This window comes from Aotus nancymaae, unplaced genomic scaffold, assembly GCF_030222135.1.
Source record: "Aotus nancymaae isolate 86718 unplaced genomic scaffold, 86718_ANA_hifiasm-v0.15.2.pri h1tg000064l_1, whole genome shotgun sequence".
Classification (NCBI taxonomy): Eukaryota; Metazoa; Chordata; class Mammalia; order Primates; family Aotidae; genus Aotus; species Aotus nancymaae.
The window spans coordinates 15,353,296-15,369,024 of NW_026988479.1; the positions used below are offsets into that span (position 1 = coordinate 15,353,296).

General features: G+C 42.7%; 1 protein-coding gene across 1 annotated transcript; it reads right to left on the reverse strand.

The window, feature by feature from the left end:
• Window positions 1–362: 362 nt before the first annotated feature.
• LOC135270605 (recQ-mediated genome instability protein 2-like) lies at window positions 363–1,910 on the reverse strand. The gene has a single exon (XM_064366245.1). It carries the CDS (start codon window positions 1,908–1,910, stop codon window positions 1,467–1,469), a length of 444 nt encoding a protein of 147 aa, XP_064222315.1. The 3' UTR covers window positions 363–1,466.
• Between the last annotated feature and the right edge of the window lie 13,819 nt (window positions 1,911–15,729).

Consider the following 15,729-nt stretch of genomic DNA (forward strand, 5'->3'; position numbering starts at 1 on the left):
CTCCCACCTCAGCCTCCTGAGTAGCTGGGAGAACAGGTACATGCTACTTTTTAAAAATTTTTGTAGATTTGGGGTCTCACTATGTTGCCCAGGATGGTCACAACCTCCTGGGCTCAAGCAATCCTCCTGCTTTGGCCTCTAAAAGTGCTGGGATTGCAGGTGCCAGCCACCATGTCTGGCAAGGGTTTTTTTGTTTTTGTTTTTGTTTTTGAGACAGAGTTTCACTCTATCATCAGGCTGGAGTGCAGTGGAGCTATCTCAGCTGACAGCAACCTCCGACTCCCTGGTTCAAGTGATTGTCCTGCCTCAGCCTCCCAAGTAGCTGGGATTACAGGCATGTGCCATTGTGCCCGGCTAATTTTTGTATTTTTAGTAGAGATAGGGTTTCACCATGTTGGCCAGGATGGTCTCAATCTCCTGACCTCTTGATCTGCCCGCTTTGGGCTCCCAAAGTGCTGGGATTACAGGCGTGAGCCACCACGCTTGGCCAGTTTTGTTTTTTTTTTTTTTCCGGCATATTAAACAATTTATTAGAACTAGAATATCAATAATCCTGGTGAAAGTCTACAACTATGTCAGAACACAACCTAACTTCCTTGATATGTACAATCTCAAAAAATCAGGCATGGGTACTAAGCAGACAGCAAAAACCCAACATTCAAATCACAGCAAAGTCATTCCATACAAAAAGACAAAAGAACTCTAAACCAGGAGGCTTGCCATGTCTCTCCCAAAGTTATGAAGTGGAAGTTTAGCTAAGGCCTGAAAGGCATCCTTAATCTTGATGTTTTTCATTTCAACAAGAAATTCTGAAAACGTCTCAACATCTCTGAGTGATGGAAGTAGGTATCACCTTCTCTAGCCGAGGGAAATGGATAGAGTGGTATCTAAATGTTTGTGTGGTGTCCAAAGCAGAAAGGGAGCTGTTGTCTTTCCGGGGCCACCGTGCCTGCTGTTAGGAAATGCCATTTGACTTGCAAACTGGTTATGGTAGTTGCTGATGAAGAAGATGAGGAGCCATGTCATTCCTTTTTTACACAGTCTGTCTTCCTGCCTATAACCACATTTAAATCACCACGGGCAATGACTGAGATAAATTTTGCATCATAAAACAGGGACGCAGCAGTAATGGAAAAAGTATCATCAGGCATAAAATTTGGAAAATGCAACATGAGACCTGTGTCCGAGAGAAAAAGAGAGAGAATTAACACACATACACCAGGAAAACAAAAAGTATCTGCTTTTCATCAGCAAACACAGGCAAAGCAAGGGGCAGCAGAGGCTGTCACTGAAGTATCCCAGGATTTAAACATTCCTACATCCAGACTCCTTGGTCAACCAAAGCAAGGCTCTCTGAGAAACTTTTGAAAAATACACATTGAAAAATGTCCATGAAATCCACGTCATTATAAGCTTCTAAATCGTTCCAGGATTTTGGGTTTTTTTAATGACAATTCCAACATCATCTAAGGAATATTCCTGTGTAGATCTTCCACTTCCAGTTCCCACATCCGTACATGGATGGGATTATCAGAAAGGTCTGTCATCTTCACAGCCTGCAGGTATGGCTCGGGGCTGCAGGCCTGCACCACTCCCATCACCATCACATACTTTCCTGGGACGAGGCAGGGCCGCCCGCGCGGCACCTGCTCCAGGTCGCGGACCAAGAAGGCCCCGCTCAGGTCCCGCAGCCGCGCCTCGCCGCGGTCCGCCATCACCACCGTGCCCTGCATCCACACGACCGCCAGCTCCAGCGGCCCGCGGCCCCCCGCCGCCCGAGACAGCCGCCAGGCGCCCGGGCCACCCTCCGCATCGCGCCGCAGCTGCTCTGCCAGCACCTTGAGCGGCGGCGACCTAGGCAGCCGCACCGCCGTGGGGCCGCCTGAGAACGAGTCCGCAGCCACCGCCATTCCGCCCGGTTTGTTTTTTTTTTAAAGATGAGGTTTCACCATGATGGCCAGGCTGGTCTTGAACTCCTGACCTCAGGTGATCCACCCACCTTGGCCTCCCAAATTGCTAGGATTACAGGCGTGAGCCACCGCGCCCTGCCGGTTTTTTGTTTTTAAATGCAATTTGACAATCCATCCTTTAGCTAGAAAATTTAGTACATTTACATTTAGAGTAATTACTAATACATTTGATTTTGTTTTATTTGGTTTTTATTTCCTATTTTTCTGTTCTCTTTTCTCCTTTTCTTACCTTGTTTTAGATGGATTGAGCTATTCTTGTCCTTTCTTTTTCTTTTTCACTTTCCTCCCCCTACTTGCTTGGGATATGAGAAAAAGAGAGGTCAAAGATGACTCCAGTGTTTTGGGCCTCAGCAACAGGAAGAATAAATTGCCATTGACTTAAGTTCATATTTGGACATTATGATGCCTTTATTTATTTATTTGTATTTTTAGTAGAGATGGGGTTTCACCATGTTGGCCAGGCTGGTCTCGAATTCCTGACCTCAAGCAATCCACCAGCCTCGGCCTCCCAAAGTGTTGGGATTACAGGCGTGAGCCACTGCACCTGGCCATATGATGCCTTTTAGACAATCAAGCAAAGATGTCAAATAGGCTGCTAGACATGCAAATCTGAAGTACAGGAGGAAATCTGAGTGAGAGATAAAATTTATAATTTTATTAGCATACAAATTATATTGAAAACACAGACTATATAAGATTGCCAAGGGAGTACAACCAGAGAAGAGATCCAAGAACCAAGTCTTAGAACACTTCACTGTTAAAAGGTTAGGAGGTAGAGGAGCAACCAGAAAATGAGAAGACTGAGGAGTGGCCAGTGACATGGAATCAAAACCAGAAGTTAAGAAAACGTTTCAAGGAAAATTGTTTTTGGTTACTTTGTCTTGGGGTCATTCTAACTCTACTTTTGTGTCATCTCATGATGAATCTTAAAAATTATATTTAACCTATCATTTTAGTTGTTTTTTGGGAAGATTGTTCAGAAATTATAATCCATACAATGTCAGAAATGGAAATCGTGCCAACCATTTTTTAAATGTTACAAAGAAAAACCCTGGCTGAGCACAGTGCCTCATTCCTATAATCCCAGCATTTTGGGTAGCTGAGAAGGGAGGATCACCTGAGCCCTCAGGAGTTCAAGACCAGCCTGGGAAACATAGTGAGACCCTGTCTCTACAAAAAAAAAAACATAAAAAATTAGCTGGACATGGTAGCACATCCTGTAGTCCCTGCTACTCAGAGCGAGGGTAAGCATGGGGTAAGGGATGTGCTAAGGTGGGAGGATAATTTGAGCCCAGGAGTTTGAAGCTATAGTGAGCTGTGATTGCACCACTGCACTCCAGCCTGAGTGACAGAGAGAGATCCTCTCTCAAAATAAAGTCTAAATTTAAATGATACTTTTAAAAAATTACTTTAGAATTTCTCTTTTATCGCTTCTTGGCCTTTTGGCTAAGATCAAGTGAAGAATTTCTTTTTTTTTGAGGTGGAGTTTCACTCTTGTTGCCCAGGCTATAATGCAGTGGCACGATCTCAGTTCACTGCAACCTCTGCCTCCTGGGTTCAAGTGATTATCCTGCCTCAGCCTCCTGAGTAGCTGGGACTACAGGCACCTGCCACCACACCCGTCTAATTTTTTTTTTTTTTTTGTATTTTTAGTAGAGATGGGGTTTCATCATGTTAGCCAGGCTGGTCTCCAAATCCTGACCTCAGGTGATCTACCCGCCTCAGCTTCCCAAAGTGCTCAGATTACAGGCATGAGCCACCATGTCCAGCCAAGAATTTTATTTTTTTTTTGAGATGGAGTCTCACTTTGTCACCAAGGCTGGAGTGCAGTGGCATAATCTCGGCTCACTGCAACCTCCTGGGTTCAAGCAATTCTCCTGCCTCAGCCTTCTCAGTAGCTGAGATTACAGGTGCACGTCACTACACCCGGCTAATTTTTGTATTTTTAGTAGAGATGGGGTTTCACCATGTTGGTCAGGCTGGTCTCAAACTCCTGACTTCGTGATCCACTCACTTTGGCCTCCCAAAGTGCTAGGATTACAGGCTTGAGCCACCACGCCTGGCCAGAATTTTTTTTAGAGATAGGGTCTTGCTATGTTGCTCAGAATGGTTTCAAGCTCCTGGGCTCAAGCAGTCCCTGTCTCAGCCTCCTAAAGTGCTGTGATTATGGGATGAGGCACTGTGCCCAGCCAAATGATACTTTAGGCATGTATTTCTCTCTTTTTTTTTTTTTTAAGAAAAAAAAAAGGAAGAAAGAAAGAGAAAAAAGAAGAATGAAGAAGAGGAAGAAAAAGGAAGAGAAAGACGGAGAGAGAATGGGAGTATTGCTTTATTGCCCAGGCTAGAATGCAGTCTAAAAATGGGAATTGAAAACCTCTTTTATGCCAATAATTGTGCTTAACAATGGAGACAGAAAAGAATAAGGGAAGAAAATAACAAACAAGCAGCCAACCAATATTTCTTAAACCTATGAAATGCTATGCCATTATTGAGGAGTGATTTACTTCCAATTATGTAGTCACTTTTGGAATAGGTGTGATATGGTACTGATAAGAATGTGTGTTTTGTGTATTTGAAGTGGAGAGTTCTATAAATGTTTATTAAGTTTACTTGTTCCGGGTCTAAGTTCAAGTCCTGGATGTCCTTGTTAATTTTCTATCTCGTTGATCAGTCTAATATTGACAATGTGATGTTACAGTCTCCCACTATTATTGTGTGGGAGGCTAAGTCTCTTTATAATTCATTAAGAACTTGTCTTATGTATCTGGGTGCTCCTGTATTGGGTGCATGTATATATAGGATCGTTAGCTCTTCTTGTTGCATTGATCCTTTTACCATTATGTAATGTCCTTCTTTGCCTCTTTTGATCTTTGTTGCTTTGAAGTCTATTTTATCAGAGGTGAGAATTGCAACTCCTGCTTTTTATTTATTTATTTATTTTTGCTCTCTGTTTGGTTGGTAAATCTTCCTCCGTCCTTTTGTTTTGAGTCTTTGTGTATCGTTGCATGTGAGATGGGTCAGGATACAGCATACCGATGGGTTTTGGCTTTTTATCCAGTTAATAATATATATGAGTTTAATACTGCCATTTGATGCTATCTGGCTGTTTTGCCCATTAGTTGATGTAAGTTCTTCATTATGTTAATGCTGTTTACTTTTTGATATAGTTTTGGAAAGGCTGATACTGGTTGTTCCTTTCTATGTGTAGTGCTTCTTTCAGAAGCTCTTGTAAAGCAGGCCTGGTGATGGTGAAATCTCTAAGTACTTGCTTGTTCACAAAAGATTTTATTTTTCCTTCGCTTGTGAAGCTTAGTTTGGCTGGATATGAAATTCTGGATTGAAAGTTCTTTTCTTTAAGGATGTTGAATATTGGCCCCTACTCTTCTCTGGCTTGTAGGGTTTCTGCTGAGAGATCTGCTGTAAGTCTGATAGGCTTCCCTTTGTGGGTAACCTGACCTTTCTCTCTGGCTGCTCTTAATATTTTCTCCTTCATTTCAACCCTAATGAATCTGACGATTATGTGCCTTGGGGTTGCTCTTCTTGAGGAATATCTTTGTGGTGTTCTCTGTATTGCCTGGAGTTGAATATTGTCCTGTCTCACTAGGTTGGGAAAGTTTTCCTGAATAATATCCTGAAGAGTATTTTCCAACTTGGATTCATTCTCTTTGTCACTTTCAGGTACACCTATCAAACGTAGATTAGGTCTTTTCACATAGTCCCATATTTCTTGGAGACTTTGCTCATTCCTTTTTATCCTTTTTTCTCTAATCTTTACTTCTCGTTTTATTTCATTAAGTTGGTCTTCGACCTCTGATATCCTTTCTTCTGCTTGATCAGTTCGACTGTTAAAACTTGTGCATACTTCGAGAAGTTCTCGTGTTGTGTTTTTCAGCTCCATTAATTCACTTATATTCCTCTCTAAATTGTCTATTCTCGTTAGGATTTCGTCAAACCTTTTTTCAAAGTTCTTAGTTTCTTTGCATTGGGTTAGAACAAGTTCTTTTAATTCACAGAAGTTTCTTATCATCCACCTTCTGAAGCCTACTTCTATTAATGGAACGCACTCGTTCTCCATCAGGCCTTGTTCCATTGCTGATGAGGAACTGTGATCCCCTGTAGAGGGAGAGACATTCTGATTTGGGGTATTCTCAGCCTTTTTACGCTGGTTTCTTCCCATCATTGTAAATTTATCCACCTGTCGTCTTTGTGATTACCGACTTTCAAATTAGGTCTCTGAGTGGACGTCCAACTTGTTGATTCCCAGCGCTGAAATCTGAGCAATCCACTGTGCCAGCCAAAACAGTGGTGTTAAGATTGATGGTGCTTTTCTGCCTGGGAATCTCGGGTCTAGCTCCCTTCTTGAGTCCGTCCTTCAATCAGCTGAATAGGCGACTCTGTCTTCCCGGAGCTCCAAACAACATCAGCCAAAAGGGGACCCAGTCCCACTCACTCTGCGCCAAGAACTGCCATGCCAAGGCACCAGCAAAACCGCTGCACTGGCCACAAGAGTCGTGCTGGCGACCCGTGGGGCTCCTCCGCTGGGAATCTCCTGCTCCATGAGCAACAAAAATTCATCTGAAAGTGTGGCGTCCTCTCGTTCTCTGCACTTTCACTGAGAGCTACAATCCTGAGCTGCTAGTGATCAGCCATCTTGGATCTAGGTATGTATTTCTCTCAATCAGTGGATACTTAGACTATCATGTTAGGGTTTTTCTTTCTTTCTATTTATTTACTGATTTTATTTAATTTATTTTTTGAGATAGGGTCTTGCTCTGTTGCCCAGACTGGAGTGCAGTGGTGCAATCATGGCTCACTGCAGCCTCAATCTCCCAGGCTCTAGCAATCCTCTTGTCTCAGCCTCCCAAGGCTGAGGGGCTACAGGGCTAGAGTGCAGCTGGGTCTACAGGTGCACACCACCATGCCTGGTTAATTTTTTAAATTATTTGTAGGGAAGGGGTCTCGCTGCATTGCCCAGGATGGTCTCGAACTCCTGAACTCAAGCAATCCTCTCACCTTGGCCTTCCAAAGTGCTGGGATTACAAGGATGAGCCATTGTGCCCAGTCTAAATTTAGACTTTGAAAATAAATGTATATCTTACTAATTTCAACAGCATCTACATGTTGTTGAAAACATCTTCATTTAGACTTATTTAAGCATTCAACAAACACTTATTGAAAATCAACATGTACTGTCAGATAGGGTTCTGATTTCATGAAGAAAGAAAAATGAAGATTATTTCAGATAATGACAAGTACTCTGAAGAAATTAAAATAGGATATGATAGAAAACATTACTTAAGATGGGTGTTCAGGGAAGACCTGAGGGGATTGCTGTTAAGCTAAGACTTGCGTGACAAGAAGTGAAAGCATCATCTGCCTACAGTCAAGGAGTGACACACATACACATAAATGTAAGTGCACTACAGTTCCCAGATTAAGAACCACTGTCAACCAGGAGCAGTGACTCATGCCTGTAATCTCAGCACTATGGGAGGCCAAGGAGTTTGAGACCAGCCTGGGCAAGATGGTGAGACTCCATCTCTAAAAAAATAATAAAAAATAAGCTAGGCATGGTGATGCGTACCTCTAGTCTCTTTAGCTTGTTCAGTTAAAGTCATATGAGCCAAGATATTTCTTTCTTGGCTCTAAACCATAGGCTTGAGTTTTTGTCAGTAAAATAGGGCCAAGAGCCTGGGTTTTCAGTCTATGGTGCTGGAAAGGTTAATTGATGCCCATAACATTCTTTAAGATCTTCAGATGAAAGACTTGGGGCTGTATATAGGATTACCAAGGACTTGGGAGCTCTTCCCTTCCAAGCCCCGGGGAAAATCCCTTCATATCTATCAGTAACCCAGGCCTTTCCTCACCAGTCTGTAGCTGTGGGACAATGGTTCTCAAACTTTTGCTAGCATTAAAATCAAAGGTTGTGATGTGAATTCCCAGGCTCTCTGCCTGAGATTCTGATTCTCCCTGAAGTTCTGAATTCTTACCTTCTTAGTTCTGTATTCTTCTGTACCCTTGTTTGGTGTCTCATTTTCCCAATACTCTAGATTTTTGTCTCTGCAAATGGATCTGAGAGTGTACTTGTCCATATATACTATTGTCAGAGACAGTTTTGGCTTTTTTTTTACCCAGTGAAGTCAATCCAGAGCAGAGATTGGGGAAGGCAGAAATATGTCTGTATCTACTTCTCAAATGTACCTAAACATTCATTAGGAGGAGAGTTTGGGATAATTATTTGAATGAAAAGAGGGAGGAACTGCTGATTGGCACAAAATGAGAGAAGGTGAATACAAGGAAAGCAATCCTGGTTAGAGGGCCAAGTTCATTGCCTCTTTCTTCTCTTCCTGGTGCTGAATCCTACTAAAGGGCTGTCCAGGAATTGACTGGTCTTTCATTCATTCATCCATTCAACAAATGCATATTAAATAACTATTATATGCCAGGTAGCAGGAATTCAGTGTTAAGACAGGATCTCTGCTCTCCTGTATGTTTCTGTCTCCCCTACTAGAATGGAGACATTCTAGTAGAAAAATACATTTAAACTGGGTGTAGTGGTACATGCCTGTAGTCCAGCTATGAGAGAGGGTGAGATGGAAAGATGGCTCAAGCCTAGGAGTTTGAGGCTGCAGTGAGCCATGATTAGACTGCTGCACTGTCCTCCAGCCTGAGCAACAGAGTGAGACTCTGTCTCAATGAAAAAAAAAAAAAAAAAAAAAAAGAAGTCAGCCTTAATAAAAGGAGGGAGGAAGTGGGGGGTGGAGGGAAACATTCTTGGCAAAGGGAATATGAGTTCAAAGGCCAACAGGCAGGAAAGACTTTGGAATGTTTAGAAACTGAAAGAAGGACTATCTCACTAGAGTGGAGGAGTGATAGAAAGAATATTGCAGGATGAGGTTGGAGAGGGTGAGGATTAGGGTTTATAGATTACCATAATGAATGCCTTGGAAAAAGCAGTGTGGGCAAGGAAGCCTTGCCACTTGGAGTAAGAATGTAGGGGCCAACCCAGAATAGCCAAAACAACCTTGAAAATGAAGAACCAAGTTGGAGGACTCACAGTTTCTGATTTCAGAACTTACTACAAAGCTATAATAAGACAGTGTGTGGTACTGTCATAAGGATGGACATATAGATAAGTAGAATTGACAGTCCAGAAACAAACCCTCACAATTAATTTTTGATAAGGTTACCAAGACAATTCAATGGTGAAAGAATAGTCTTTTTTCATTTTCTTTTAATTTAATTTTATTTATTTATTTTTTTTAATGTATGAGAGGTTCTCATATTGCCTAGCTTGGCATTGAACTCATAGCCTCGCCTCCTCAAGTGCCAGGACATCTGGCCGGAGCCACCGTGGCTCCCTAATTTTTTTTTTTTTTTGAGATGGAGTCTCGCTCTGTTGCCCAGACTGGAATGCAATGGCATGATCTTGGCTCACCACAATCTCTGCCTCCTGGGTCAGGTGATTCTCCTGTCTCAGCCTCCTGAGTAGCTGGGACTACAGGCACACACCACTATGCCTGGCTAATTTTTGTAGTTTTTTAAAGCAGAGATGGGGTTTCACTATGTTGGCCAGGCTGGTCTTGAACTCTTGACCTCGTGATCCACCTGCCTCCACCTCCTAAAGTGCTGGGATTAAAAGTGTGAGCCACCGTGCTCGGCCTTTCTTTTTCCTTTCTTTCCTCCCTTCCTTTCCTCCCTTCCTTCTCTCCTTCTTTCCTTCTTTCCTTCCTTCTTTCCTTCTTTCTTTCTTTCTCTCTTTCTTTCTTTTTTTTCTTTCTTCTTTTTTTGAGATGGAGTCTCTGTTGCCCAGGCTGGAGTGCAGTGGCATGATCTTGGCTCACTGCAACCTCTGCCTCCCAGGTTCAAGCAATCCTCCCACCTCGGCCTCCCAAGTAGCTAGGACTACAGGTGGGCACCACCACACTTGGCTAATTTTTGTATTTTTAGTAGAGACAGGGTTTCACCATGTTGGTCAGGCTAGTCTCAAACTCCTTATCTCAGGTGATCTGCCCGCCTCATGCCCACCTCATGCCTCCTGGGATTACAGGCATGAGCCACTATTCCTGACTGAAAGAACAGTCTTTTTGATACATGGTGCTGAGAAAACTAGATATCCACACGCAAAAGAATGAAGCTGAACACCTACTTCACATCATACATAAAAATTAACTCAAAATGGATCAACAACCTAAATGTAAGAGCTAAAATACTTCTTAGAAGAAAACGTAGGTATAAATCTTTATGACCTTGGATTTGGCAATTGTTTCTTAGATATGATACCAAAAGCACAAGCAACAAAAGAAAAAAAATAAAACAGACATCATCAAAATAAAAAACTGCACCAAATGACACTGCCTAGAAAGTGAAGAGACAACCCACAGAATAGGAGAAAATATTATTCCAAATATAAAACTGACAAGGGACCCAAGAGAATTGAAAACTTATGTCCACATAAAGACATACACAAATGTTCATAGCAGCATTATTTATGATAGCCAGAAAGTGGAAATAACCCAAATGAGTCACCAACCCAAACTGATGAGTGGATAATGTGTTATATCCACACAGTGGAATATTATTTGGTCATAAAATGAAATGAAGCAACCATACATGCTACAACAAGAATGAACCTTGAAAACATCACTCTAAGTGAATGAAGCCAATTACAAAGGATCACATATTGTATGACTCCACTTATTGAAATATCCATAATAGGAAAATCTATAGTCATAAAATGAACTAGAGATTGCCTAGGGCTGGGGGCTAGGGATAATGGATATGGGGTACAGGACTTCTTTTTAGGGGTGATGAAAATGTTCTAAAGTAGATGTGATAAGCAAGGCATGGTGGCATGCACCTGTAGTCCCTGCTATTTAGGAGGCTGAGGCCAGGAGTTAGAGGCCACAGTGTGCTACGATCTCGTATGTGAACAGCCACTGCACTCTAGCCTGGGCAACATAACAAGATCCCATTTCTAAAAGTAAAAAAAAAAAATAGATGTGGTTACACAGCTCTGCATATAATAAAGGTTATTGACTTGAACACTTTGAGTGAATTCTGTGCTATGTGAGTTATATTTTAAGAAAGCTATTAAGGTGGCATGCAGTGGGCTCATGCCTGTGATCCCAGAACTTTGGGAGGCCAAGGTAGGAGGACTGCTTGAGCCCAGGAATTTCATGCTACAGTGAGCCATGGTTGTACCACTGCACTCCATCCTGGGCAACAGAGCAAGACTCTGTCTCTAAAAAAATTAATAATAATAAAAAATAAAACTGTTAAAAAACAAAAAGAATAGTAGGTGCCAGAGCCTATCAGCAAGGTTACAACAGGGATGTTGAAAACCTCTAGGGCCTCTAAAACCAAAGGAATTACCACTGCTGGGCAATAACTGGGGAATTTTCCACTACCAATTCCAGGAACCTACTAGCTAAGTGAACTCAAGGGAAGAATCATGGCCTTGGGAGGTTTCTCTAGGTTGTTTTCAGAGACATGTTTGTTCACCTCCCATTAATATATCCATGTACAAAGGGGATAATGTGCAGTGATGCAAACTAGACCATGTTCCTTCACTAGATCCTCTGCTATTTTCTCTTTATTTGTTTATTTTATTTATTTATTTATTTTTTGAGACGGTGTTTCGCTCTTGTTACCCAGGCTGGAGTGCAATGGCGCGATCTCTTCTCACTGCAACCTCTGCCTCCTGGGTTCAAGCAATTCTCCTGCCTCAGCCTCCCGAGTAGCTGGGACTACAGGTGTGCGCCACCATGCCCAGCTAATTTTTGTATTTTTTAGTAGAGATGGGGTTTCACCTTGTTGACCAGGATGGTCTCGATCTCTTGACCTCATAATCCACCCGCCTCGGCCTCCCAAAGTGCTGGGATTATAGGCGTGAGCCACCGCGCCCGGCCCTTATTTGTTTATTTTTGAGACAGAGTCTTGCTGCATCACCCAGGCTCAAGTGCAGTGGTAGGATCTCAGCTCACTGCAACCTCTGCTTCCTGGGTTCAGGTGATCCGCCTACCCTAGCCTCCCAAGTAGCTGGGACTACAAGCGACTGCAACCATGCTTGTTTAATTTTTATATCTTTTGCAGAGATGGAGTTTCGCCATGTTGGCCAGGCTGGTCTCAAACTCCTGAGCTCAAGTAATCTGCCTCCCTCAGTCTCCCAAAGTGCTGGGATTATAGGTGTGAGCCACTGTGCCTGGCTTCCTCTGCTATTTTCAATGACACTACATTTATTTCCGAGATGTTAGTTCCAACCTGGACATGTCTTCTGATTATTGATAACCATAGGATCACAGAGCTGAAAGGTAATCTCATTTTAAAAATATAGAAACTAAGGGTCTAGAGGAGAGAGGGGAGTTGCTTGCTAAAGACCATACCAGATCATCATAGCCAGAGGGTATGATGGTATAGAGAGGACTCAAATCATGGTGAAAAACGACATAGAGGGGAAACAAATCATGGTGAAGTGTCTTACTCCTAAATTCTCCATCCAAGTGACAACATTTTTAATCAATCAGTAATAGCCTATGGAAAGACAGGGCTCAGGCCACAGGGAGGGTATGGATGGTAGGAGAGAAAGGAATAGGTGGATGTAGAGGTGGAAGGGGAAGTAAATGGTAAACTAGAGATTGTTACTATTGGAGTTTACATTTTTTTTTCTTTAAGCTTTATTTATTTCCATGTGGACTTATTCTAATTAACCATGTTGCACTGTGGCCTAGAAGAATTGGTTGGTTTTTAAAGGTCACTGAAAGGCTTTGGTCATTTCCCTGACTCACATCAGTTCCTGATATTGAGCCAGAGTGGACAGGCTGTGGTCCTAATAACTTGTCCTAACCATCTAACTTCAAAGTTTCTGAATAAACTCCTTATGGCTGGGAAGGTCCTTCAGTCCCACCTGCCCTATTCTAGTTTCTCTCTCTTTGCCCTGTGCATCCCCACGTCCTACCTGGAGTTGTAGAGAGGGAGGAAGAGGGAAACAAGTAAATTTTCCCCTTCACAGATTCACATCAGAAACATCCTGAGCACAGTACAAAGCTCTAGCTCCAAGCTTTGACTGCTGGGCTAAAAAATGAGAGTTGGCTAAGTGAAAATGACAGCAAACCCAGTAGAGTCTCCATACATCATCTCCTCCATTCTTCTGCCTCCAATAGAACTGCTATATAGTACTGCAGCAGCTCTGAAGTCTTTTGGTCTCAGAATTCCTTTATGCCTTTTAAAGTTATTAAATACCCAAAGAGCTCTTGTATATGTATGTGGGTTATATCTATCAATATTTACCGTGTCAGAAGTTAAAACTGGGAATTAAAAAATGTCTTCCGGCCGGGTGAGGTGCCTCATGCCTGTAATCCTCGCACTTTGGGAGGCTGCGGGGGGGAGATCACCTGAGTTCAGGAGTTAGGGTTTTTAGTAGAGACTGGGTTTCGCCATGTTGCCTCGGCTGATCTTGAACTCCTGGGCTCAAGTGATCCTCCAGCCATGGCCTCCCAAAGTGCAGGATTACAGGCATAAGTCACTGTGCCTGGCCCCAATTTAAAAAAATTATTTGTAGATACAGGGTCTCCTTATGTTGCCCAGGGTGGTCTGGAACTCATGAGCGCAAGCAGTCCTCTTGCTTAGCCTCCCAAAGTGGTGGGATTACAGGAATGAGCCACCATACCTGGCCTATCATGTACTTTCTTTTTTTTGGTTTTTGTTTTTAAGACAGAGTCTCAAGCTGAGCTCGGTGGCTTACGCCTGTAATCCCAGCACTTTGGGAGTCTGAGGTGGGTGGATCACCTGAGGTCGGGAGTTCAAGATCAGCCTAACCAACATGGAGAAACCCTGTCTCTACTAAAAATACAAAATTAGCTGGGCATGGTGGCTCATGCCTGTAATCCTAGCTACTCTGGAGGCTGAGGCAGGAGAATCGCTTAAACCCGGGAGGTGGAGGTTGTGGTGAGCCAAAATTGTGCCATTGCACTTCAGCCTAAGCAACAAGAGTGAAACTCCATCTCAAAAAAAAAAAAAAAAAAAAAAAAGGAGTCTTCTCTGTTACCCAAGCTGGAGTGCAGTGGTGCAATCTTGGCTCACTGCAGCCTCTGCCTCCTGGGTTCAAGCAATCATCATGCCTTAGCCTCCTGAGTAGCTGGGACTACAGGTGCTTGCCACTATGCCTGTCTAATTTTTGTATTTTTAATAGAGATGAGGTTTCACCATGTTGGCTAGTCTGGTCTTGAACTGCTGACCTCAAGTGATCCACCCACCTCGGCCTCCCAAAATGTTGGGATTACAGGCGTGAGCCACCATGCCTGGTCTAATGTACTTTCAATGGATCTTTTACACCTGTATGATTTTGTAGCATCATGATTGGTCATTTGGAAAACATTGGTTCACTGAACCATGAAGATCTTTTAAATATAGACACATTTTTATTATATAACATAAAAACACATTTATTAATACCATGATCTATCTCATCAACAAAGTCTTTAAAACTTTTCGGAAACTGTCAACCAGGAATATATACAATTTTCCAAAATTCTCGGTTTCACTCAAAGATTTGAATTTTATCTTTGGAAATAAATATTGTCAGGTGTTTTCCTTCAAGTGACAGGCTCCAGAGAATGTCTGCCAAATATCCACTCCGAATTACCAACATTTGCCTGTCAGTGCTATTTTCAAGTAATAATAGTGTTCCATGAAAGCAAAAAAGGTCAGTGCAGCTTGCAACCAAAATAACTGTGCTCCTTGAGATAACCAACATACTTTTATATACAGCAGAAGTGCTCTGTGTATCCTTCTAATTTCCTCACATAGACTATTAAAAACATTTGTACTCAAGGGTCAAGTTTTAATAAAATAAATTTTTACTGTTTCATCAAGGATTCTTAATAAAACTGGCCTTTTCCCTGTTTTGAGTGCCTGGGAGGAAGAATACATTTACTGCTAGTACAGTTTGATACCATTGCCTAATACTATGCTGAGGTACCAGCAATTTTTGTGTGTGTTTTAGAAAGAGGAACTCACCCTGTTGCCCAGGCTGGATTGTAGTGGTGAGATCATAGCTCACTGTAGCCTTAAAATCCTGGGCTCAAGCAATCCTCCTGCCTTGGCCTCTTGAGTAACAGTGACTACAGGTATTCACTGCCACACCCAGCAGTACCAGCAAATTTTTATCCCCCATTGCTTTTGTACATCAGTGCAAAAGTCAATATAGTGAAAGATAATATATTAGAATTGTAATGAAAATAGTTTTGACTTCATGGATTCCCCTGGAAAGGTCTTAAGGGCTGCAGAAATCTATAGACCATACTTTAAGAATTGTGGCAATATGGCTGGGTGTGGTGGCTCACACCTATGGGTGGATCATCTGAGGTCAGGAGTTTGGGACCAGCCTGGCCAACATGATGAAACCCCGTTTCTATTAAAAACACAAAAGTTAGCCAGCCATGGTGGCTCACACCTGTAATCTCAGCACATTGAGAGGCTGAGGTGGGTGGATCACCTTAGGTTTGGAGTTCAAGACCAGCCGGCCAACATGGTGAAACCTCATCTCTACTAAAAATACAAAATTAGGAGATCCAAGATGGCTGATCACTAGCAGCTTGGGATTGTAGCTCCCAGAGAAAACGCACAGAACGAGAGGACACCGCACTTTCAGACGAATTTTTGTTACCCACGGACCGGAAGATTCCCAGCAGAGGAGCCCCACGGGTCGCCAGGGCGACTCTTGTGGCCGGCGTCACGGTTTTGCCAGCCCACCCTGCGC

Bases quoted from the DNA above. Each gene is read 5' to 3' on its own strand.
- LOC135270605 (XM_064366245.1), bottom strand. From the start codon at position 1,910: ATGGCGGTGGCTGCGGACTCGTTCTCAGGCGGCCCCACGGCGGTGCGG.